The sequence below is a fragment of the Sinohyriopsis cumingii genome, chromosome 1, assembly GCF_028554795.1.
Source record: "Sinohyriopsis cumingii isolate HCF-2022 chromosome 1, ASM2855479v2, whole genome shotgun sequence".
NCBI lineage: Eukaryota > Metazoa > Mollusca > Bivalvia > Unionida > Unionidae > Sinohyriopsis > Sinohyriopsis cumingii.
Window position 1 is genome coordinate 26,799,559 of NC_142961.1, and position 26,859 is coordinate 26,826,417.

A 26,859-nucleotide genomic window follows, 5' to 3' on the forward strand; every position below is an offset into this window, starting at 1 on the left:
CCGAGTGGTCTAAAGCGCTCTTTGTTACGGATCACTGCCATCTCACCTCTGTCTGCGGCGGTTCGAGTCTAGGATTCAGCCAATGTGGGTATGTGAGAAAGCTTGCCAGTAGCTTCTCGTGGGTTGGTGGTTCTTTCCGGTGTTTTCCCGGGTTCTTCCTCCACCATTAATACTGGCCGCCATGTATAGCCTATCGTGTGCTGAAAAATGGCGTTAAACCCCACAACAACAACAACAACAATCTGATAAACGTTACTGCCAAGTGTTATCTGATTAACGTTACTGCCATGTCTTATCTGATTAACATTACTGCCATGCGTTATCTGATAAACATTACTGCCAAGTGTTATCTGATTAACATTACTGCCATGTGTTATTTGATTGTTACTGCCATGTGTTACCTGATTAACATTACTGCCATGTGTTATCTGATTAACGTTACTGCCATGTGTTCCTTACATATTATCACTGCCATGTGTTCCTTAGATTTTATCACTTCAATTCAAGAGGGGGACCACTGTATAACAAACAATCAAACACCTTTGTATTTATCTAAGTGCTCAATGGACGCATTTTAGTAATGCTTTTCAAGAGGGGGCAGCACTGTATTACAATCCATCACTTTGTATTGATCTAAGTGGAGAAAGGGGTAATGCTTTTTAATGTAGAACACAATGCACATTATTCCTGTGCTGTTACAAGATTCCATTGACATCAACAACACATAAAATGGACCAAAGTTTAACTTGTAAACAAATTCTACTCATAAAAACATATTTAAGAGCGGTAGGTGAGGTTGAGCACTTGTCATCTGATTAGAAGTGGTAGGTGAGATAGTACACTTGTCATCTGATTAGACAGTGCAATTAACTCATTATCCCCTACCACCCTGACAACACATCATACATTACCGAACCTCATCTCTTTAACTTAGTATCCCCTACCACCCTGGCAACACAGCACACTTTACCTAACCTCATCTCTTTAACTCATTATTCCCTACCACCCTGGCAACACGTCATACTTTACCTAACCTCACCTCCTTAACTCATTATCCCCCTACCACCCTGACAACACGTCATACTTTAACCTCATCTCCATAACTCATTATCCCCTACCACCCTGACAAGATGTCATACTTTACCTAACCTCATCTCCTTAACTCATTATCCCCTACCACCCTGGCAACACGTCATACTTTACCTAACCTCATCTCCTTAACTCATTATCCCCCTACCACCCTGACAACACATCATACTTTACCTAACCTCATCTCCTTAACTCATTATCCCCCTACCACAATGGCAACACGTCATACTTTACCTAACCTCACCTTCTTTACTCATTATCCCCTACCACAATGGCAACACGTCATACTTTACCTAATCTCATCTCCTTAACTCATTATCCCCATACCACCCTGGCAACATGCCATATTTTACCTAACCTCATCTCCTTAACTCATTATCCCACTACCACCCTGACAACACATCATACTTTACCTAACTTCATCTCCTTAACTTGTTATCCCCTACCACCCTGGCAACACATCATACTTTACCTAACCTCATCTCCTTAACTCATTATCCCCCTACCACCCTGGCAACACGTCATACTTTACCTAACCACACCTTCTTAACTCATTATCCCCTACCACCCTGACAACACGTCATATTTTACCTAACCTCATCTCCTTAACTCATTATCCCACTACCACCCTGACAACACATCATACTTTACCTAACCTCATCCCCTTAACTTGTTATCCCCTACCACCCTGGCAACACATCATACTTTACCTAACCTCATCTCCTTAACTCATTATCCCCCTACCACCCTGGCAACACGTCATACTTTACCTAACCTCACCTTCTTAACTCATTATCCCCTACCACCCTGACAACACGTCATATTTTACCTAACCTCATCTCCTTAACTCATTATCCCACTACCACCCTGACAACACATCATACTTTACCTAACCTCATCTCCTTAACTTGTTATCCCCTACCACCCTGGCAACACATCATACTTTACCTAACCTCATCTCCTTAACTCATTATCCCCCTACCACCCTGGCAACATGTCATACTTTACCTAACCTCACCTCCTTAACTCATTATCCCCTACCACCCTGACAACAAGTCATACTTTACCTAACCTCATCTCCTTAACTCATTATCCCCCTACCACCCTGGCAACACACCATACTTTACCTAACCTCATCTCCTTAACTCATTATCAAATACCACCCTGACAACACATCATACTTTACCTAACCTCATCTCCTTAACTCATTATCCCCCTACCACAATGGCAACACGTCATACTTTACCTAACCTCACCTTCTTAACTCATTATCCCCCTACCACCCTGGCAACATGCCATATTTTACCTAACCTCATCTCCTTAACTCATTATCCCCCTACCACCCTGGCAACATGCCATATTTTACCTAACCTCATCTCCTTAACTCATTATCCCCCTACCACCCTGGCAACATGCCATATTTTACCTAACCTCATCTCCTTAACTCATTATCCCCCTACCACCCTGGCAACATGCCATATTTTACCTAACCTCATCTCCTTAACTCATTATCCCCCTACCACCCTGGCAACATGCCATATTTTACCTAACCTCATCTCCTTAACTCATTATCCCCCTACCACCCTGGCAACATGCCATATTTTACCTAACCTCATCTCCTTAACTCATTATCCCCCTACCACCCTGGCAACACATCATACTTTACCTAACCTCATCTCCTTAACTCATTATCCCCTACCACCCTGGCAACATGTCATACTTTACCTAACCTCACCTCCTTAACTCATTATCCCCTACCACCCTGACAACAAGTCATACTTTACCTAACCTCATCTCCTTAACTCATTATCCCCCTACCACCCTGGCAACACACCATACTTTACCTAACCTCATTTCCTTAACTCATTATCCAATACCACCCTGACAACACATCATACTTTACCTAACCTCATCTCCTTAACTCATTATCCCCCTACCACAATGGCAACACGTCATACTTTACCTAACCTCACCTTCTTAACTCATTATCCCCTACCACCCTGACAACACGTCATACTTTACCTAACCTCATCTCCTTAACTCATTATCCCCCTACCACCCTGGCAACATGCCATATTTTACCTAACCTCATCTCCCTAACTCATTATCCCCCTACCACCCTGACAACACATCATACTTTAACCTCATCTCCGAAACTCATTATCCCCTACCACCCTGGCAACACGTCATACTTTACCTAACCTCATCTCCTTAACTCATTATCCCCCTACCACCCTGGCAACACACCATACTTTACCTAACCTCATCTTCTTAACTCATTATCCAATACCACCCTGACAATGCATCATACTTTACCTAACCTCATTTTCTTAACTCATTATCCCCCTACCACAATGGCAACATGTTATACTTTACCTAACCTCACCTTCTTAACTCATTATCCCCTACCACCCTAACAACACGTCATACTTTACCTAACCTCATCTCCTTAACTCATTATCCCTCTACCACCCTGGAAACACGCCATATTTTACCTAACCTCATCTCCTTAACTCATAATTCCCTACCACCCTGACAACATGTCATACTTTACCTAACCTCATCTCCTTAACTCATTATCCCCCTACCACCCTGACAACACATCATACTTTACCTAACCTCATCTCCTTAACACATTATCCAATACCACCCTGACAACACGTCATACTTTGCCTAACCTCATCTCCTTATCCCCTACTACCTAGGCAGCACATCATACTTTACCAAACCTCGTCTTCCTTGTGCCACTATAATGTGGAAGTTTACAGTGGTTCTATAATGGGTATCACTTTTGAGTTGCAGCATTAGGCCAGACCCATATCCTACATGATGAGTTAACATGTCATAAACCATTGGTTGATTTAACACAATTTGCAAATTATGCATGCAGTTGCACCATTCAAATTTCAGCTTACAAATATAAATAAAACACTGGTGCACAGCAAAGAAAATTAAACTTTAATAGCATCAAAATTATTGAGTTGAAAATGATGGAAAATGTTGAGAATCAGTCAATGGGAGGAGAAAATTACCAGACAGACTCGGATGGAGCATTTTCAGGATTGTCTTATGAGATCAACAGTGATATTGAAATACCCATTGCAGAAGACAGTGGGAGAGAAAAAATGTGTATACACTGTAATATTCATTTATGTGTGAATTGTTTGAGACAGTAGCATGTGGATTTCTTTAAGAATCGGTAGATGTGTGTGTATGTGATTTGGATTTTTTTACACAGCTTTAACAATTTTGCTTTCATATCGCTCTGATGTCTGCGGTCTGGCAGTTTATAGTGATATCTAGCACTTGGCCATCATGCATGTAGCATGATGTCCCATCCAGTCACATTATCCTGACACCAGGCCGACCAGTCCTAATACCAACTTCTTAATGCTGAGCACCAAGCGAGGCAGATATTAGTACCATTTCTATAAATCTTTGGTATGACTTGGCCGGGGATTGAACCCATGGCCTCCCGCATCCGAGGTGGATGCTCTAACCACTAGGCCATCAGAGCGGTAAGAATCGGTAGATAAATACTTGCTGCCATTTGGGAAAATGAACTTAGTTATGTTTTTTTATTTGCTTGGCAACCACCATAAAAAGACCAAAAAGAACCCCTAAAAAGCATGAGTGTACATAATTCTGAGTTTAATGCATTTTGTTGTTTTCAAATGTTGGAGAATTCTCTGGTGAAAGAAATAAGTTTAGGAAAATATGTCTGTCATGATTACAGTTTTTTCATGAGGCTGAAGTTTACAGGAAAGATGACAAAAAGAATTTCTGTGTACATAAAACATGCACTTATTTCTCATGCTGAAGATTTACATTTATTTAATGCAAATTCATAATTTATTTTACAAATGAAGAAGCAATTTGGTAATTAGATTATTCTTCTTACCCTTAAGCACAAGCTTTAAATAAAATGTTTTTCTGCATGTTGCATGAAATTTATACCATTGTGTACATAAATGTATTCTGATCAAATCTGCCAAATGTCAGCTTAGTTGAAGGAATGCAAAGTTAAAAATAGCTATTTTCAGTAGACCTCTTTTTAGAAATCAGTTAACTATCATCAGTGAATCTTAGGGATACAGACATTGATATGGCTATCAATGCCCTAGGTGATTCCTCTGCAATTATGTCAATGAATCTTAGGGATACAGGCACTGATAATGTTATCACTGCCCATGGTGATCCCTCTGCAATTAATGCTGTATGGGAACACATAGCCAGTTGGCTCTGGGGATAATGAGTTAAAGGACACATACACGAAATAATCGCTGAAAGTCCATGAAAAGTTCCGAAAGTCTTAAATATTGTTATGGCTCTAGGTCTTAAACTAAGTAACAGAAAGAAACAAAACCAACAAGTTTAAAAAAGCAAAAAATAATAACTATTTCTGTAAATTGAAAAATAACAATTTAAGAGACACAGTATTGTGAATTAAATCCCAAAATAATCCAAAAAGTATAGTCACAAGTCCAAAAGAACAGTGTTTTGATTTACCACAATGATACAATCCAGAATGTCTTTGAATGAGTTCTCAATAATCCCAAAGTAGTCCTTTAGTCCAGAAGTCACTAAGCACTTTGTAATTCCAATGAATAATTTATTCATCTCAAATTATATCTGAACACAACTACAATCTCTGACCACAGATTTCCAAAGACTGATATGAAATAGGAATGAATACATTTTTAGCAAAGTCTCTATAATATAAGCATGTTTCACTCACCTTGCTACACAATAGTAATTTCAATGAAAAAATACATACTGACTTGTAAAAATTTCACGTAAACATCCTGACATTAATGTAAACAACTTGTTTACTTCTTAGAATTGTCAAAAAATCTGGTAGTCATTAATTCCTAAACCCTTAATTGCAGACAAAAAAAATTAAGGACACAATAAAGATACACAGCAATTATATAACAGAATAGGATGAGTAAAACTGCTACAGAATAATTCAAGTTTCAAGTCACATGTCCTGCTGGACAAGTGATTGGACATTTTTAAGGCTAGCATATCAATAAACCTATCTTTAAAACTCTCACATTTTCATAATAAACACCTGAAGAAAGTAGAAAATGTTTGATAAATTGAATAAAAAATATATTACTTCTTTATGAAAGAGCTGGATAGCTTCAATTGTTACTTACTTAGTCTGTAGGTACATGAGAATCATGCGAGGCAGCTTCACCAGAGTGATGACAAATGACCCAAAGGCAACTGAGCCCAGATGGTACAAAATAAGTTTCCTGATGGAATGCCCTATTGGGCAACTCATCTTCTGGTCTCTGAAATACAACAGTTACATTTAAACAAGGATGAAAATCACCCTCCCAAATGTTAAAATGAATGAACCATTATCTTTACAATATCAGGTCACTTTCTGTTGGTGTGACATGTAATTTTTTCAGCTGTACTCAATACCTAACTGCATGTGCTGCTACAGCTTTTTTTGTCTTAAGGAATCATTTCTTTAGATATCCTGTATATCCTTCACCTTGTGTGTGCAAATATTTGTTGGGAGTAATCTGGAACAACTCAAAACCCTTGGGCTCACAGTATTCCCTTGTGCTTCAGTAAATATTCAAATGCAGCCGTCCTTGCAAGATCCCTACAATCTGCAAATATTCCATTCCTGCTTAAAGTGATGTAACAATTCTAATATGATTCTGAATAATGCTGAATGGGTATAAATCAATAAGTTCAGTTATATGTGTGTGTGCATCTGCACACACACACACACACACAGTCTAGGTGAAGAACTGCCAAAATGAAAAAAATAATGCTCTAAGAGACAGACAAATGAATGATGTACCATGGAATGGTTTCTTAAGCTAACTGTAGATGGTGGAAGACTGGAGCCACCATTTTCTTCTTTAAGTCATAGTGACCATGACTTCTGAAGCTGAAATTGATAGGCTTTTTACTTATTCCAAGTGCAACCCAATGTCTGATGAATGTAGATGGTAGAAAACAGGAAATTTTGTGCAGAAACCAGGTTTCTTCTTTCAGTCCGTGACCTCTGTCCTTTAACTTTGTCACTCTAAGATTGATAGAATTCTTCATTACTCTTAGTGCATTTTAGATGGTGGACAACTTGAATCACTGTGTGGAAATGAAATTGGTATGGAGAGATGACACACAGCATCATGAAATAATGTCCCACATTATCCTAAATGCACATAAAGTGAACTGACAGTATACAAGTTTTCATATCTCATCCAAGATTATAAAAATATATGCTATTACATGACTGTTAAAGGAAAGATCAGACTTAAAGATATCTTGAACTATACCTTGAGAAATACCAGGTAGCTACAGCCCCTGATATAGCCAGCTGCTCACAAGCTATTATAAACTCACTGGTCCAAATCAAACCAATCAGATGGTACCACCACATATAAGAAACTGTCTGATGCTCTGTGTACTTCACAAAACCATCCAAATTCTGAGAGGGAGTCTCTGGAATAAAATACGTCATTTAACCTTTGTTTGTTGCATGCCAATTGCAAAATTATTCTAAATTTATAATGAGTGCTCTTGAGGATTTAGATTTTGCCATGTTGTGAACTTTCAGGCTGAGAGATACAGAGTACATGGTAAACAGTACATTATAAACCCACATCATGTTTAACAGACATCTATGTAGATAACTGAATATTCTGTGCAAAAACCACTTTTCTTTTTTCCATCAGTGACCCAAACCTTTAACATTTTGACTCCTAAATCAATTCCTGACCCCATGTCAGACCTGCCAAACCTGACTAGTCCGTCTCAGTAAGGCAGTAGATTTTTTCCCCATAAGACTGACCAGTTTTCAGTAAGGTGTAACAAAATATCAATAACTGCTATTGTAAATCTGGAAAACCTAATTTAAAGTTCGACACATTGATGATAAACATTATGTTCAACTGAAAAGTTTGTTAAGTTCGCATAGACTTTATTTACCACAAGTACAGTTGCACAAACTCTAGTTCCAAACCCTATGCAGCTCAATCGCTTGTTGCTATCTCTCAGCTTCACATAATTCTTGTAAATTCTTTTCCATTTCTCATGATGATGGCAATCATATCTCACGCCATGACACACTCAAATTGGCACGTGATGTCCAATAAACATAACTGTGTCCTTTCCAGTTTTTCTTCACAAGAATCTGAATACTCCTTTTTATTCTTCTGTGTTGATTATTAACACTTTTCTAGAAGCTTGTTTTCCCTTTTGTCTTAAACATGCATCACTTTCCCGATGCCATTTTTAAAAATTCTATAATCAACAGTTTGATCATGCAGATGCCTTGCATGAACAAAAAGGTGCAGTTTAAAGCATCTGGGGTGCTGCTGTAAAGTTAGTCTGGTTCCCTGACTAATTTTACTAATTTTAAGATGAAACCCGGATCCAAATAAAACACAGATGAACCAATTATACAGATTTTTTTGGCAATTTTTCTGTAGTTTTTGCTAGTATGCAGTAAGTCTGTACTTTTAAGGGTAATTTTCATAAGACTTACGGCAAAATTGTAAGAGTTGGCAGGTCTGCCATATGCAAACCATCAACAAAATTCAGTCCAGGAATGTGATGAAGACTTAATGTTATTGTGTGGAAACCAATTTTCTTCTTTCAGTCACAGTGACCTTTACCTTTGTCATTTGTCACCCCCAATTTTCTTCTATTAGCCACAGTGACTCTGACCTTTGCCCTTCTGAACTCAAATCAATAGGCTTTTTGTTTACCCCAATATGCAAGTCATTCACAACCTTTTGTTAAGGTATTTGGTCAATAACTGAAATTTTTCTGCATAAACCATTTTTCAGCTTTCCATCAGTGACCTTTACCTCTGACCTTTTGAGCCCAAAATTGATAAGAGTTCTTCCTTTCCTTGAGTGCAGTCATCCACAATGTTTCTTGACTTAAGATGGCAAATAAGTTCATGTGCAAAAATGGAACTGGTAACAGACAGACAGATGAACAGTATCATAATATGTTCCACCTTTTGTATAAAAATAAAACCATAACCACATGCATGAGGGATCAAAGATGGGATTGCAGAGATGTAAAGCAACGTCCACTGCATTACAACAGCAGACCCACCAACCCCATCAAGACCTTCTCAGTATGGCAGTCTAAATTGTTTCTGCAGGTCAGGCCTCAATTCAGTAAGGTATAACAATATATCATGTATAGCTATTGCTAACATGGAAATATGCATTAAAAAAGTTCAGAAGTGTGATCCGAGACTAATGCAATGACGGCAAACATTACACTCAGCTAAAAAAGTTTGTATAGTACACTTTCACTTTAATTACCCTTCAGTGCATTTCAGAAACTGCAATCCAATCCTCATGAAGATCAAAGGCTTGTTGTTAGATCTCTCCACTTTTTGTAATCGTTGTATGTTGTTGTTTTTAATCTGAAGCTGTGAGAGCAACCATATATCTTGCCTTGAGACATACTCAAATCAACATAATGTCCAATAAATGTAATTGTTGCCCATCCTGCTTTTTCCCCCAAGAATCTGATTAATCTCTTTTATGCTGACATTTCAAACTTTATAAGCGGCTTATTGTTCCTTTCATTTTCAAAGCATTTTTGTACATTTGATGCCACTTCTAAACAATGGTATAAGCTTGATCATTCAATCATTTTGCATGAAAAAATAGGCAGTTTAAATCATCTCAAGTACTAAAGTAAAGGTTAGACTGGTTCCCTGACCAACTCCACTGAATCAAACAGGAAACTACATTTTAATCAAATATCGACAAGCCAGTTTCCAGATTAGATGGTAACAATCATGTTTTCATAATTTTTGCTATTATTCCATAACTTTGTAAGTTTAATAGTAATTTCAGTAAGGCTAACAGTCAGACTATAAGGGTTGGCAAGTCTTCAACAGTTCAAATCTGCACTGGGGCCATATATAGCAAAACAATGAATGTAACAAATTAGCATATGTTATTGCAATCTCAAGTATGGGATGGCTGGATGATTGTTTATAACTTTATAAACAAAGCTTTAATGTGTAGGAATGACAGTCTTTCAATTCTCATAAGAATGTATTCATCTAGGAGATACAATGGTAATTAATATGTCTTTCTGTACCAGATTTACAAAATACACAGCTCTTCAACACAAAACCTTTATTACAAATGGATGGTCAGTCACTTCAATGTTAAAATGAAACTCACTGCAAGATATTTTTAAACTCTGAACATGAATTTTCATCGCTAATCTGTAGACCAGTGTATTCTTAACATATGAAGATATTTCAAACTTTTTTCTTTGTACATGAATTAGTGAACATATAATGGTAAGAAAAATCATATGGCAGCAATCTGGAATGGGTAATGAACAAGTAAAACTGTGAGGAGTAAATAATGTCTCTAGTATATATATATATATATATATATATATATATATATATATATATATATATATATACACACACACAAGTAAAACCAGGAGGTGGGGGGGTGGAGTAAATAATGGACAATGTCTCTAGTACATGTATAAAGAGGAGTAAATAATGTCTCTAGTATATATATATATATATATATATATATATATATATATATATATATATATATATATATATATATATATATATATACAAGTAAAACCCGGGGGAGGGGGGTAAATAATGGACAATGTCTCTAGTACATGTATAAAGGTAAAACTGTGGAGAGTAAATAATGTCTCTAGTACAAAGTTTTTGAATCATAAAGGCATACACAAATCTTGCACAATTTAGATCTCTAGAAAAATATAATCACTATGTAAATATATTCTACAAGTTATTGTCCAATCTAAGCAACATGTTTAGAAAACAATGGTCAAATTTATTAAAATCCTTGCCAAGTACAGTTATATATTCTGGGGAAAGAAAGATCAACATTATTATTGTACTTGTTATTGTCAAGGACTTGTTCCTGATCTCAGCATTCATTTCAATATAATTTTCAAAGTGAATTCATCACTGATTTTACTGTCCATACCATAATAATTGATGTCACAATTAACATATTTGCTGTGAATGGGTAGAGCAGTACGTCACAATTAACACACCTGCAGCAGATAGGTAGGTAAGTACACCATCACAATTAACATACCTGCAGTAGATAGGAAGATAAGTACACCATCACAATTAACATACATTTCTGTAGATAGGTAGATAAGTACACCATCACAATTAACATACCTGCAGTAGATAGGTAGGCCAGTACAATGGCCCAGTACATGAAGAAGACAATGAGGACAAGAAATGTCCAGACTGGTTGCAACAGCAGACATGGCGTGGACGTTATACATCTTCCCGCCTCGTAAAACAGTGCCACCACCAGCGCAATACGCTTTCGAAGTACTAAAATCACCAGCAGTAAAATTATCTGGTACAAGAAAAAAAGGCGATACTTAAGTCTAATGAATGGCATATATGTTCCTACATCCTAATCTAACAAACTTAGCATCTGTATGTACCTGATACTCCATCCCACCCCTCTCAATGACCTCTAAACCTGTTCCATCAAGGACAGTTAATAAACTGAATTTGTATTAATACCAGGTACAGCTACAACTACATCCAACAGTTTGAAGTCTGCACTTGAAATAGTGTTGAATGCATAAAATGAAGTAACAAACACAATCTGGTACTGCCATATCTCTCTCTCTCTCTCTCTCTCTCTCTCTCTCTCTAATTTTATCAACACTTGACAGCAAATGGTAGATTACACCAGTTCGTAATTAATTACCTCTCAGCCAAGGACTTCAACACCCATCCTTGAAGCCCACAGATCTCAAAATCCAGCCAACAATAACACAGCTTTACATGAAATAAGCCAGATTGCAATCAATGTGGAGGAAACTCCAGGACCCCAGTTTATAAGTGCAACAAATTCCTTTGAGTTCCATGGCACCCATAACCAGACTTGCACCTCCATGCATCGTTTAGTAATGATAGGTAATCTCCAGGCCCAAGTAGAAAGGTTAGAACAGGAACTCTGTACTAAAATCAAAGAGCCTACACAGCATTCAAATGGATAAACCAGGTGCCAAAAAAGTGTGCCAGGAGACCCAGAGAATACAATACACAAACATGTCAAAGAACCAAAATACAAGAGCATGTGAGGGCACTCAGTTCATACCAAAAACAGCTATTAGAAAAACATTTATTATATACACAAACAGATGCAACCTCACCAAATAAACAAGATGACTCTCTTCTACAGGTATTAGATGGGCAGAGCCAAAAATCAGTTAAAGCACATATTGTAAACGCTGACCATCATGTGTCTCACTCAACATCAAATCCAGGTATGGAATGAACTGCTCTAAAGACAACCTCCAATTACCCACAGCAAGAAGCTAAATTAAATACAAATACTAAATACAGCAGTCACCAAACTCGCAGTCAGTCTAGTCATGGAAATCAAGAAGTCCAAGCAATGCATCTAAATCCCCCACTTGTCAAAACAACACAACATAATTAAAGACAGATCTCCTCTCATTGGATCATCAATAATCAAAGGAGTAAGAACAAGAGGATTATATAAAACTGACATAAAAACCCACAGATGGTGCAACTATTAATACTATTACTGAAAAAATATTGGAAATGGATATGTCAACAGATCATACTGTAATTCATCTGGTGGCAATAATTACAGTAATGGACAATCTTTAAAGAGCACTGAGGATGATTATGAAAGCTTGTTGTATGCCATCAGGTCCAAAAACACAGAGTGTGAAATAATCATCTCAGGTCTACTGCCAAGAAGTGGTGTACTTATGACTCAACTAAATGATACCCTAAGGACGTTGTGTGAAAACTTCCAAATACTCTTTGATCTGTTCAATACACAGCAGTGTCTGCATGTTTGTAAAGAACTAAGACATAAGCAAAAATTGTGCACATACAATAGGCAGAAGGCAATGATGTACAGTCCTGTGAAACACATATCCAGCAACAAAATGCATTATTATAATAATAATAATAATAATAATAATAATAATAATAATAATAATGCTTTATTTATAGAGGGTGACTCATTAGTCAAGGACTATTCTCCCTTGAGGCCCTCTTAAGGAGAATATAATATGTGTATACTTTTCAATGTAATAATTATAATTCTATAAACAGGTTTCAGGCATTATCTGATTTGTGTACAAAGTGCAACTTGTTAACTTGTAAACAACTATGTGATACTGTTCAAGTTACTTCTCCCTCTGAGGCTCCTCAAATGTCTAATATATCAATGTCTTCTTGTAGGTATGTAAATCAGTCTCATATTGAACATTCTCTTGTATCCACTACATGTGGTCATGGTACAACAGATGGATCTTGTATGTTATCTTCTTCATGTGTTTATGTAAATAATCAAGGTGATGAAAATAAACCTGTCAAGTCTATAAACAATACATTGCATACTACCTTGTCTGAAAATAAATCCTCTGATCAAAACTGTCAGGTCTTTGGCCTCCTCAAAAGAGGTCTGCAAGTAATCAACCTAAATATTCAACACATCCTCCCTAAACTGAATGAGATAAAGTTAATATTACAGCCAACTAGATCAGCCAGTATCCTAGGTCTATATGAAACCTTTCTGTCTGATGATACTGATGATCTGACTCTCCAAATACAGGGGTTCAGCTTTGAAAGAAAAGATAGTGAATCCATGGGTGGGTGGGGGTATTCTTCTCTATGTAGACAGTTCCGTTAGTTATTACTGACGTGTTGATCTAGAGACTACTGGGGTAGAGAGTATCTGGATCGAAGTAACTCTTGCCCAATCAAAGCTAATACTATTATGTTCAGTTTACAGGCCACCTAGTTCCACAGCTGATTGGATTGATAGATTTGAAGTACAAATTCAAAAAGCATTACTAAAGAAAGATTTAGAAACTATCATATTAGGTGATTTTAACATTGACTACATGAAAACTCCATCATTAACATGGATAAGTAACTTTGAAACTTACAACTTTACTCAATTAATTAACACCCCAACTAGAGTAACAGATAAAAGTGCTACTATCAATGATAATATCTATACTAATAAACCTGAAAACATAAGTGAAATTAATATGCCAGTGTATGCATTGAGTGACCACTACCCAGTCTGTATAACTAGACATGTTCTGAAATCATCTAAAAATGGTCAACAAATTGAAATACAATACAGGGACTTTAAAGAGTTTGATGAGGATATGTTCTTAAACGATTTAGTTTGGAAACCCTTCCAATCAGTCTACAATATAGCTGATGTCAACACTGCCTTAGACAAATGGTTTCAGGCATTCCATGCAGCCTTAGACAAGCATGCCCCAATTAAAACAAAAAGGGTTAAACATCAAATTACACCCAAGTGGATTATCCAAGAGATCAATGAGGCTAGGCACCTAAGAGATAATTTCCACAAGAAAAAAGACATGAAAAGCTATAGAAAGTGGAGGAATAAAACTAAGCACCAGTTGAGATCAATATCACAAGGAAACTTTCCAGCATCAAAACCAAGAACTGAGCAATTTAAAAAGAGCTTCCAATACTCTGGTACAGTTCTGTGAAACAAGCTTCCGCTACATGTAAAATCTGCTGAAAATATTAGAGGATTTTTAAGAAGAGATATCATGAGCACGTTTATGCTACTAATAAATAATGGAATTTATTATTAAATAAACACTAATTATTGCTATCTTCATATAATGTGCATTGTTATACTCTCCTTAAGAAGGCCTCAAGGGAGAACAGTCCTTGATTAATGAGTCACCCTCTATAAACAAAGCATTATTATTATTATTATTATTATTATTATTACTATTATTACTTCTTCTGCCTTCAAAAGTTGGTCAATTGTAGCTAGTCCCAGCAGCATAGATAAATTAACAAGTAGATATTTTTTTAAAATAATTTTTTTTTTTTGGTGGGTTTTTGGTTGTTTTCTTGTGACATTTCTGGTGGTGGAGTGATGCTGCCTTCCATGTATGCATCAGAAACTATTTTAAAAAAAGGCCAACAGACGATTATTACACAGTTGATCTGTTCTGTTCTGATATTACAACAGAAAATATGAGTGTTCTGAAGGATTTAGTCCTGAGTGTAAAGAAGAGGAATTTTACTTACCATCCCTATACAGAGGAAAGTCAAAATAAATATACTAGTGAGTGGCTCATAATCCAACACTATTTTGTCCGAAATATCCATTATGAGTGCCTTGTCTGGTTGATTTCTGCTTCCAAAAATGTTTTTTTTATATATAAAAGTGCCAAGATCTCACAGCATACAGTACTCGGACCAGATGTCAGAATAAGCAGACTATAATATAACAATGACCCATTAAGATGGCTTGTCAATATGAACAAAGAATTTATCTGACAACAGATAAATTCCAGTGCATTTTTTATCAAGTTTGCAACTTCCTTTCATTGATGCCTCTGAATTTCTTCACTCCAAGCCCAAGGTTGTATATACAAGTTTAAACAGTCAATATTATTGGGAGGAAAAATTGCTGCATATATGAAATTTCGGGAACCACGCTACAACCGTGTTATATCTGAATACATTTAATAATGAAGCATGCTATAGCAGGGTCACACTGTGTGTGTAATATATATATATATATATATATATATATATATATATATATATATATATATATATATATATATATATATATATATATATATAAAATTACATGTAGTTAATTATGCACAGCGAGAGAGAGAGAGTGAGAGAGAGTGATAGCTACATTGCTACAATCCATAGACATGTGAAGAATATCATCATATTCATCATCTCTCAATGAATTTCATGGTATAATTATCATCTAAGCATTTCATTGTAACTATTTGCCTAAGATTGATCTCTTCTACTGTAAACCTAAACGGCTATGAACTACTACTGGTCCTTTATCAACATCAGGTGTAACCTTCAGTTATGTTCATATTATACATGAAAAAAATAAGATAATCATGTATAATTAATTAACTGTCAGGTAAAAACTGTTGAATAGAAAGGTCAGATCTGGAATGACTCTGTCTTGACATAGCAGTTAGATAAGTGAAGTCTGGGAAACATGACTGTATATATTAACATAGTTGGCACTCTACCGTAAGGACTGTAGCAATAATGGAGTACACAAGAAAAGCCCGCTCGCTGTTGATTTCCACATCTAGGAGGGGAATCTTTGTGGCATCATCTTGGTCCAGCTTATTCTTGGCATCTGCATAGCTCCACCACAGGAATCCTGTACCAACTGAAATGGGGAAATATAACCTAGCTCTAGTTTACCTGTGCATTAACAGAGAGATGTTCATAAACCACTTATCCATGACTTTCATGTATGGGTTTGTATGTGGGAGATCCAAACATTGTCTACTTGGTTATTATCAACCACCATGACTGAAAATTCCTTAATTATATGATGCTGTAATAAAAAGAAAGAGCACAGAGAATGGCACATTAAACCATTTTTAATAAACCCCTATGTTAATAACTGAAATTTCTATGAAGAAACATGTTTTCTTTCAGCCACGGTGACCTTAACCTTTGAATGTTATGATCCCAAAAATGAATAGGCTTCTTCCTACCATCCTTAAAGTTAGTCTAGGTCTGTGTTGTAGATTTTATGATATTGTGCAGAAAACATGTTTCTTTTTTATTCACATTGACATTGACTTTTAACCTTTTGACCCCTAGCACAAGCCAGTCACAAAGTTTGGTAACTGCAGATAGTGGATAACTTAAGTTATTGTTCAGAAATCATTGTTCTTCTTTCAATCACAGTAACACTGACTGCTGAGCATTTGACCTCAAAATCGATTCCTTATCCCAAGGGCAAGTCACCCACACAGTCTGGCAACTGTTAATGGTAAACATACAGAGCTATTGTGCAGAAATGAAATTGTTAACAGACAGACAGACAGATGGTCAACATCATAACATAACCCTGCCTCATGGCTGGTGTATAAACAATGCTGGAATGAATGTTCACTGATAAATTTAGAATAAATGACTGAATGAATAGAGTAAGTCACCTCTGTAAAAAGTGAATATAAATAGCAGCCCCAGACTGGTTTTAATGTCACTGATGATACACTTAACCCTTCTAGTAAAGCTACTTGTTGTATTATAACTTGAGGGTGAATAACATATAGTAACCAAACATTTATTTTTTATTTAACTGCATACAAGTTTTGAATTCACAATATTTTAATGTCTGATAAATCTGACATAATTGCTCTAAAATATCTCTCCAATTTTTGGTGTCTAATCTTTATAAGAATTACATGCATCTTCATCTGTGTCTTTGCCACTAATTACTTGGACACATCTGACTTAGGCAGTGGGTTTTTTACCTCCATATTTATGAAGCTTTTGGAGAGCTCTAATTAAACTGCATATTTATCTATTATACACACAAACTGACTAAACAAGCATCATTTCTTAAATGCATTAAAAGTACACAAAACAATGCAATTTTAAGCATTTTGTTCCAAGCAGTCTCGACGGTCAATGTTTTATAATGAGGCAATTGACCAATGTTAAATATGTGATCAAAAGAAACTCTGAATGTTCTGTGATGATTTGAAATTTAAGTACCCCCCTCCTCCACTTGTGATAGTATGCCAAAATAACTTGCAGACTTGATTATAACATGAAGTCTGGTGTGGATCCCATTTTTTAACTTACAGAAAATGTCCCCCAAAATAGGACCCATTTTATTGGACATAATAAAGTTGCAAACTGGTTAATAAAACCCTGATATATCATTCAGTTTATACTAAAAATGGCAACTGGTGACCTGAAATTTGAATAAACACATGAATTTGGAACTTTTAAAAATATATAATAAATTCTGGTGAAATTTTCATATGCCATATTTACCGCATAATTAATTTTTTGTGTGTCCCAGAACTAATGGTGATTTTTTACCTTGTATGGTTATCATTTATTCACTTTTTTGGTCGACATTAGCATTTTATTAAAGGAAAAATATATCCATGAACTCCGTATATGTAGTGCATGCATCCATAGTGTTATCGCTTTCGTCAGACAAAACACATTGGTCATCGACATGAATACTGAGAAATGAATCATGTTTGGTTGTCCTCAAAGGTCTGAATGTCATGAGAATGAAAACTGGGTCCTGCATAATCACATACGAATGATAAAGCGAGAGTGAGAATTATCAATCCCATTGCTTGAAAGCACCTGCCATTCATGCATGACACAGTGTAAGGTACAAAATAACCAAGAGTGTATTATACCCAGGGTAACAATATGACAATATCTTGCAAGCTCAAATCATTATTAGAAATACATTCACTGTGAGTGCAAATGACAATCTTTTTGATTCCATGGGTTACAAAAAGTATTATTAAAGCAAGTTAATGCTGTGTATACTATTTACACTGAAGAACTCGAAACCCGTTTGTGTCAATTATGACTACAGATGGCATATAAATGAAAGTCCAGGTGTTGAATAAACACACCTTGTAACAGCCATAAGCTCATTGTTTGAACTTACCAGTAGGATATCAAATACAAAGGTTAATTTATTACAAAGGAAGCTGACCCTGGAAGCAGACTTTGGATTCCTTTTTGCATGGATATTTAAAAAAAATATATATATATGTATACAATGTCGGGCGACATGGGGAAGCCAACTTTGATTTCTTTCTACCGGTTTTCACCGGGATTTTGAAAATAAATAGAAACAATGGAACACTTTGAAATGATAACTTCTCACATATATACACAAAAAGTGATTCCTTGCAGTCACTGATATCGTGTACATAGCATATATAAAGGGGAATCAAAATAAACCACATTATAGATCTCCGCTATTATGGATAAGTTTGTAGTGTGATACTCAAGTAGTGAAGAGGCCTTGCCTCATGCATGGAAAGAAAATGCATCGCCTAAAGCTTAACCTAAGAGGACTGTAGATTGACCAAAAAAGCATACCAGAAAGGAGGAATGTGATGTAAAAGAAAATGAACCGGCTGCAAAAAGACATGAAATTGGAGACCTCATTCAGGAGAGAGATGATGTATATGAAAATGATGATGTCAGGCAAGGGCATTACAAGCGTTTTACATTAAAGCAAAAAGAGGAAGTTGTACATTTCTCAAAATTGCATGGAATTCGAGTAACAGCAAAACATTTAAAAATCCCCAAATCAACCATTGCAAATTGGTAAAAAATAGATTTTTCTCAGCAGCTGAATGAATGGGGACATTTAGCAAGGAGTGGGAGACCAGTATCATATAGCAATGAGTTAGATGGAAAAATTTGCAAAGTGGGTTCTTGTCCAATGTGATCTGCATCAAGTGAACGTCCAGAAACTGAGTTTCAAGCCAGTAGGAACTGGGCAACAAGTTTTTTAAAGCGACACAACCTTGTGCTTTGTTCATGGACAACAATGATCCAGCATCTCCCAGAAGATTTGGAAGAGAAAATGAAATTATTTAAAGAATTTGTAAAGGCAAGAAGAGAAGAATACAAAATCGAAGACAAGATGATAACTAACACGGATGAAACTCCTATGTACTTTGATCTCATTCCCAGACGAACTGTCGAAAAGAAAGGTGATAAATGTGTGAGAATTCGTACGACTGTGCAGATAAAAAGCATCTAACCTTAGTACCTGCAGTTTCCGCAGCAGGAGATGGGTTGGGTTGATGAGGAGGTGATGCTGCGGTGGATTAAAGAGATATATCTCAAGTATACAGGAAAGGAACAATTTCTTTTAGTGATGGATTCATTCCGGGCGCATATTACAGATGCTGTAAAACAGGCTTTGAAATGGGGTAACATGGTGCCTGCAGTTATTCTGGGTGGATGCACCTTCAAGCTAAAGCCACTAGATGTCAGTGTAAATAAACTGGTCCAGTCTGACATGACAAAAAGCTGGACAAATTTTATTCATAGCAGCTTAGGGCATTTCCAAGGAAAATAACAACAGGTCTTGTATAAAGAGTGCAGATAAACAGATTGTGAAATCAGTCAAATCACTTAGAGACATGCCAGATCTGATCCGAAAATCATTTAAAGTTTGTGGTATTAACAATAACTTAAACAGATGTGAGGATAATATCATAAAAGATACTGAATGTGATGGCAGTGACAGTGAAGAGGATGAATTTGATGGATTTGAACCAGAGGAGGTTGAGTGGGCAATTAAGAATGCGGACAGATTGAAGGATTTAAATTAAATATATTAGTGCCATTCAAGTTTGTGCAGCTGTACTTGGATTATGTCAGATATCATTGCTGTGTAAATAAAAGATGTTCGGTTTTGGAATTAGTGTGTTTATCAATCACTCTGTACCATCACTATCTACCTGTATCTCTCTATCTCTTTCTTTCTTTCTCTCTCTGAATATATTTTTACATAATTGCAGCGAATAGTTTATACTATGCACATCAACAGTTATTTTGCCAAAATAAGTCATGTAACAAGCATGAACAGCAAATAAACCTTGACATTTAATTTAAAAAAACTTTTCTGAAGCATAAATTAGAACAGAAAAAGTTGAACTCATTCTCATATACACAAACAATTCTTTCTATCACTGAGCTATTATTCTTAGCAAATTTGCATCTAGGAAGAAAAGTGTAAACAAACAACACTCACAGCATTTTTTTTAAAAAAAGTTTTCTTTAATAAGATTTACATTTGAGTGCATTTTCTGACATGTCATTTTTGAATGATTTAAAAGGTGTCCCAGAACATACAACTAAAAAAAACCAATGTGTCCCAGAACATACAGTGCACAACAAAATTACTTTTAAAATAAATGTATGGTGTCCCAACATATACGGTAAATATGATAAACAAAGTTATCAGTATATTTTAAATAACAATACAGGATAATTTATATCAATTAAAATTTCAGGAATGCAAGCTGGTGGCAACACTTTAAGAAATACCGGTAAAAAAAGTTTTGTCAAGTGAAATTTGTATTTTAGTATGGTCTTTAAATTCAGTTCTGTATAATCATCATAAATGATGTGCCCTCTTGTATTCAAACATGAAAAGTGTCAATCCACTGTCCAAGCAATGACAACAAGAATTTGTGAGAATCTAATTAAATACCACCTATGTTTTGATCTCTGAAAGTATTGGCTGCATTTCTGCAATCAATTAAAAGTTGAACTACTTCATATTATCATGTTAATCAGTCGTCATTTGTATAAAATCAATTGGGATAGAAAACATTAAAAGGACTGCAAACACTACCTGCATATGAGCTAGTTATGTGTTAAGTCAACTCATTTCAATTGACTAAATGAAAACTGACAGCACTAAGTACATGTAACATAATTAAAGAATCTATGAGTCAGAAGTTCATTACACTTGTTAAAAAAATGAGTTCAATGACAGCAAAGGAACTAGGTGCATGGAAAGCTCTGTTTTATAGATATGATTTATTAAGGACAAGCATAATATAAATTTTATAAAATCATCTTAAAATACCTGAATGGGCACTCTATGGTTTGCTCAAGGTATATAATCATCTTAAAATACCTGAATGGGCACTCTATGGTTTGCTCAAGGTATATAATCATCTTAAAATACCTGAATGGGCACTCTATGGTTTGCTCAAGGTTGAGCAGACATTTTGCTATAACTCACAATAAAATCACAATATCAGTATTTCTCTAACAATAAATTGATTTTTTTAAAAAATGTGTTTCAGTATTTCGGTTTCTCCAAATACTGTTACTTTTTAGAAATAAATAATCTTGTTTTATTCTGAATCTACACTAACACTAGTGAATATGCACAATCATTCCAATGGAAAATGCACTGATGTTTTTGCTAGTACATGTGATGTGTGCTGAAACCAACTAGAGTAACGTTTTAAGTTACCTTCCAGATATTGAATATAAAGGTAGTTTACATAGAAAAGCAAAGAACTTCATTAGAAAAAGCTGTTTATTAACAAATATTCCCAATATGATTCTGAAACAAGTATTCAACCACCTAACCATTCACATTGTTAATTTTTCAGAGGTCCCTCCATGATTCATGTCCTTGTTTATGCTGTAGTCTGTTTTTGGACCCCACTGTGCACACGTAGTTGAGGGATTAGTGCATTATAAAATATGATGACAAGACCAACAAAACAGTGACAAAGCAGCCCCAGGCCTAAAGGACATTACAGAAGAATATATAATTTTTTAAGTCTTATCTGCCTCTTTCATTTCTCATGGGGACTTTATTAAGAACTAAATACACAACACTATGTTTTCTGTTATCTAGTTTATGACATCACAAGCCTGATATGGCATTTACGCTTGGAATGACTTGTGTAACCAAGCATGTCTTGTCACTTGGCCATTTAACATGTTCTTAAAGATACACAGCCTGATTAATATTCAAGTTGTGATGTACAATATCCACAAAGTACACTTTTCACATTTTTATAAATCCCACTAGTTCCAATGCTGGGAGTACAATATACAATATATGACCTTAACAAGAGCTCTTATTTTTATTTTGAAACATAAACAGACATACCGATACTTGCAACAATTGCAACAGCGAGGATGACCCAGACAATGACAGAGGCCAAGAACCGTATGAACAGCACCATGAGGCCAGCAAAACCTGAAATTGCAAACATGGATTAATCTGACTAGTACATTCAAAATACAATATTTAAATCGATAAAGAAAATTCATGAATCTGGTGTATAAAAACTATCACTGAATATACTGTAGACTAAGAAGCACAAGAGTACCAAGAACTCTATCTAATACACCCACCCAGTATTAAATAGTCCCCATGTATGCACTGGAGATTATTGGCAAACTGGTCTAAAAGACTTCGACTTTCAAACAAGGAATGCAGTTTGGAATTAAATTTATTGTGCAGAGACCATTATTTCCTCATTAAATTCACCCTGACATTTGACCTTTAGACGCCAGTATCAACGAGTTTCTTTATCATCTAAACTCAAAGTCATCAGCAGAATTTAGTAAAGGAACTTACTTTAGAGCAAACATCATCTTGCAAAAAAAACATTTTCCTTGGAGTGACAATAGGTCTCTTTCTTGCCTTTAGTGCAAGCTCTCCACAAACTTTGGTCATGGTATGTAGTCTAGAAAGTGAGCTTTTAAGTAAAAACCATTCTTGTATCATGCACAGTGACCCTGACCACTGACCTTTTAACACCAAAATCAATAGGCCCCTTTGTTCTCAAAGTGTAAGCCATAAAAAAAACTTTGGTGATGGTACATGGCTGAGAAATTAAATTTCTGTACAGAAAGCATTTATCAATTTTCAGCCACAGTGACCTTGATCTTTGGACTCCCAAATAACAGACTTGCACCTGACTCCAAGTGTAAGCCATCCACAAAGTTCTGCTAGTTCTTTGATGCATAAGTAAAGTTACTGTGCAAAAACCATGATCTTTGTGACAGTAAACTTGACTTTTTAAACCCCCAAATCAATAGGCTCCTTTCTTAATCAAAATGTAAGCCATCCACAAAACTGGTGAAGTGATAAATTTACATTTTTATGCAGAAACCACTTTTCATTTTGTAACTGAATGCTGAATTGTTGACCCAGAAACTGACAGGCTTCTTCTTTACCCAAAGTGAAAGACATCAGCAAAGTTTGGTTCTGGTTTACGCTGTAGAACTGAAGTCATTGTGCAGAAACCGTTTTTGTTTTTCAGTAATAGTAAACTGGACCTTGATTCTTTTGACCTGAAAATCGATAGGCTTGTTCCTTACCCCAAATACAAGCCATTTATAAAGTTTGGTAATGATAGATTGTGCAGAATTATTATGCAGAAACAAAAAAACAGAAATGAAGGTTAGGATGTCATAACATGATAATCTCTATATAGTCATGAAAAAACTGCATATAGGTTTATCAGCCATTTTTAGAAATGCAGTTGCTGAGATTCCTAATCCCACTCAGTAATGTTGTCCTAAAATAAAATGATCACCTTTTGATTTGAGTCACCATCTAAGTTATGAATCTGATGAAAGAAATATTTACCTTTGCTTCAGTGACATTATTTGATCAAGTCTCTCAGGTGTTAACCTCATTAAAAGTCATTGTATTATGTGACATCTAGAAATAAAATCTTGCTTAAATTCAAATTTAACAAAAGTAAATGAAATTATGGACATAACATTATCAGCTATTTTCCTCTTATTAAATACAGCATGTAATGGAATTTTCATGACATTATACATATTATACTCACTGTAGCAATTAAATATTAGAATTTGTTTTTAAAAGCAAATGTGTCTCCCTCCCATTCCCCACCATTACAGTGAATGGCTGTGACAACTGAGAAATCTGTCATGGTGAGTACATACAAAACATCATCCAGAAATCTGTCATGATGAGTATATACAAAACATCATCCAGAAATCTGTCATGATAAGTACATACAAAACATCATCCAGAAAACTGTCATGATGAGTACATACAAAACATCATCCAGAAATCTGTCATGATGAGTACATACAAAACATCATCCAGAAATCTGTCATGATAACTACATACAAAACATCATCCAGAAATCTGTCATGATAAGTACATACAAAACATCATCCAGAAATCTGTCATGATAAGTACATACAAAACATCATCCAGAAATCTGTCATGATAAGTACATACAAAACATCATCCAGAAATCTGTCATGATAAGTACATACAAAACATCATCCAGAAATCATCCAGAAATCTGTTATGTTGAGTACATACAAAACATCATCCAGAAATCTGTCATGGTGAGTACATACAAAACATCATCCAGAAATCTGTCATGGTGAGTACATACAAAACATCATCCAGAAATCTGTTACGTTGAGTACATACAAAACATCATCCAGAAATCTGTCATGATGAGTACATACAAAACATCATCCAGAAACCATGAAATTAACTGAATGTAGGCTTCTGCCATAAACAAAAACAGTGTTAGTAAGAGATAATCAAATCTATAACTGCATAAAAATCTAAACATTACAAATATCAAATAGTTTAATTTGTCTCCCAAGTGGTTTTTGCTTAACAGTGGAAGCAAATTTTAATAAAAATACATGTCCAAGTCCAAAAAGTACACACTATATGAAGAAAAAAAGGAGGAAAAACCTGCTAAACCGACCTGAAAATGTAATAAGGTTTTTTACAAATGAATATAAATATGGCTTCCAAATTTAATTTGTAATACCTCTAGTGATTTGTAATAATAACTTGTAATACCTAGTGATTTAATTTGTAATGCCTCTAGTGATTTTTGCATAATCCTGCTTGCATGATTTTTGTCAAAATAAACAAAAAAGTTCAAAATGTAAAAAATCTGTCTAAAATTACTTTGCCAAAATGGCCTGAAAATGTTATCAGGCAATTTACATAATAATCCAAATATGCCTAACAAGTTTTCTTATCTATCTAAAATGTGAGAAACAGTTACATTCAAAACGTTTTAAAAAGTATATTTTTTAGAAAATGAGGTCACTGGAACCCAATCAGTCATGACATTTGATTTGGTATTATATAACTAAATAGTGTTTGAGATATCTTGCTTACAAGGTCCATGTGGCAGATGAACAGCACAAAACTAATATGGCTCTCTCCTTTAAAGGCTGGGGATGGGGGAGAGAAAATTTAGTTCTATAAACTTTCAGATGGAATTTAAAGGTACACAATATATTTTTCAATTTATAAAAACTAAGTGATAGATCTGACAATATAAGAAGACTTTCTGGACATATTTCACATAAGCACTGACTTCATTTACATCATTTTCCTGAAACTCGTCATGTCTGTGAAAACAAATTTTCACCTATCACTGCAAATTTATTAATATTGTATGATATTACAGAAATAAACTTTGGCAAAATATTCAATTGTAAAGGGAGGGGATATGGAAGTCCAACTGTAGTGGTGAGGCATTGAACCCAGTTCATCTGTGACATAGTGTACATACTACAAGACTAAAACATCAGGACCAAATAGTCTGGTTAGTAAGTGGCCTGATAAACTGCTAGACTCCTCCACTGCTCTTACCTTGACAGTCGATCAGCCTCAAATGTCACCTGGATCATCTCTTAAAACTATTGAAATCCATTGACAACCTACTTAGAGGTGGACTAGTCCCCAAACGTAATGAGAGGGGATACAAGTCTCATTGTCAACAAACCCAATTTGATTGTCTGACAGTCAGGCACACAAAAAAAGCAGATTGAAAGGTCCAGACTAGCTAGGCAGGTTAGTATGGCAGGCCAAATACAAAGACCACTATACAGTACAAGAAACAATATGCAAAACAAGCAAACGATATGAAGTTAATTATAAGCAAGGCATATTCTTTCCAAAATGACACAAGCAAGTCAGCAAGAAGGAAGAAATAATTCCTTTAAGAGCAGGGTTGGTACTGCAGCTAAACTAAACAATTTCTACCACAAAAGCTGGGAATTATGGGTTTGCCAAGCCTCTGGGACCAGTACCATTATGTCAACAACAAAAAACTGTCTCACAAGGATTTTGAAATAAACACTGGCAAACATTAAGCCATTCCCCAATGAAAGCCTCACTGAGGCATAGGAAATGCAAGATACAGCAAACCAATTGTTAGTAATTTCCATAATAACTGCATCACATAAGAAACTGTACCATGTAACAAATGTTTGTGATGCAGAATAAACTAGTCATTATAATTAACAATACCAATAATTTGTCAATCTCTTGAGAAGCTGCCATTATCAGCCTTGGGAAAATATGAAAAAAAACA

General features: G+C 35.5%; 1 protein-coding gene across 11 annotated transcripts in view; it reads right to left on the reverse strand.

Annotated features, from left to right (window-relative positions):
* Positions 1 to 26,859, reverse strand: part of LOC149806581 (choline transporter-like protein 1) — a 209,556-nt gene that overhangs the window by 25,502 nt on the left and 157,195 nt on the right. For all 11 annotated transcript variants that reach the window (XM_089954977.1, XM_089954968.1, XM_089954995.1 and 8 more), the window contains 5 exons: positions 22,620 to 22,709; positions 16,198 to 16,343; positions 11,294 to 11,480; positions 7,398 to 7,563; positions 6,252 to 6,389 (listed from right to left, as the gene is read on the reverse strand). In XM_089954977.1, coding sequence (XP_089811103.1) covers positions 6,252 to 6,389; positions 7,398 to 7,563; positions 11,294 to 11,480; positions 16,198 to 16,343; positions 22,620 to 22,709 — 727 coding nt within the window. The remainder of the gene's footprint in view (positions 1 to 6,251; positions 6,390 to 7,397; positions 7,564 to 11,293; positions 11,481 to 16,197; positions 16,344 to 22,619; positions 22,710 to 26,859) is intronic.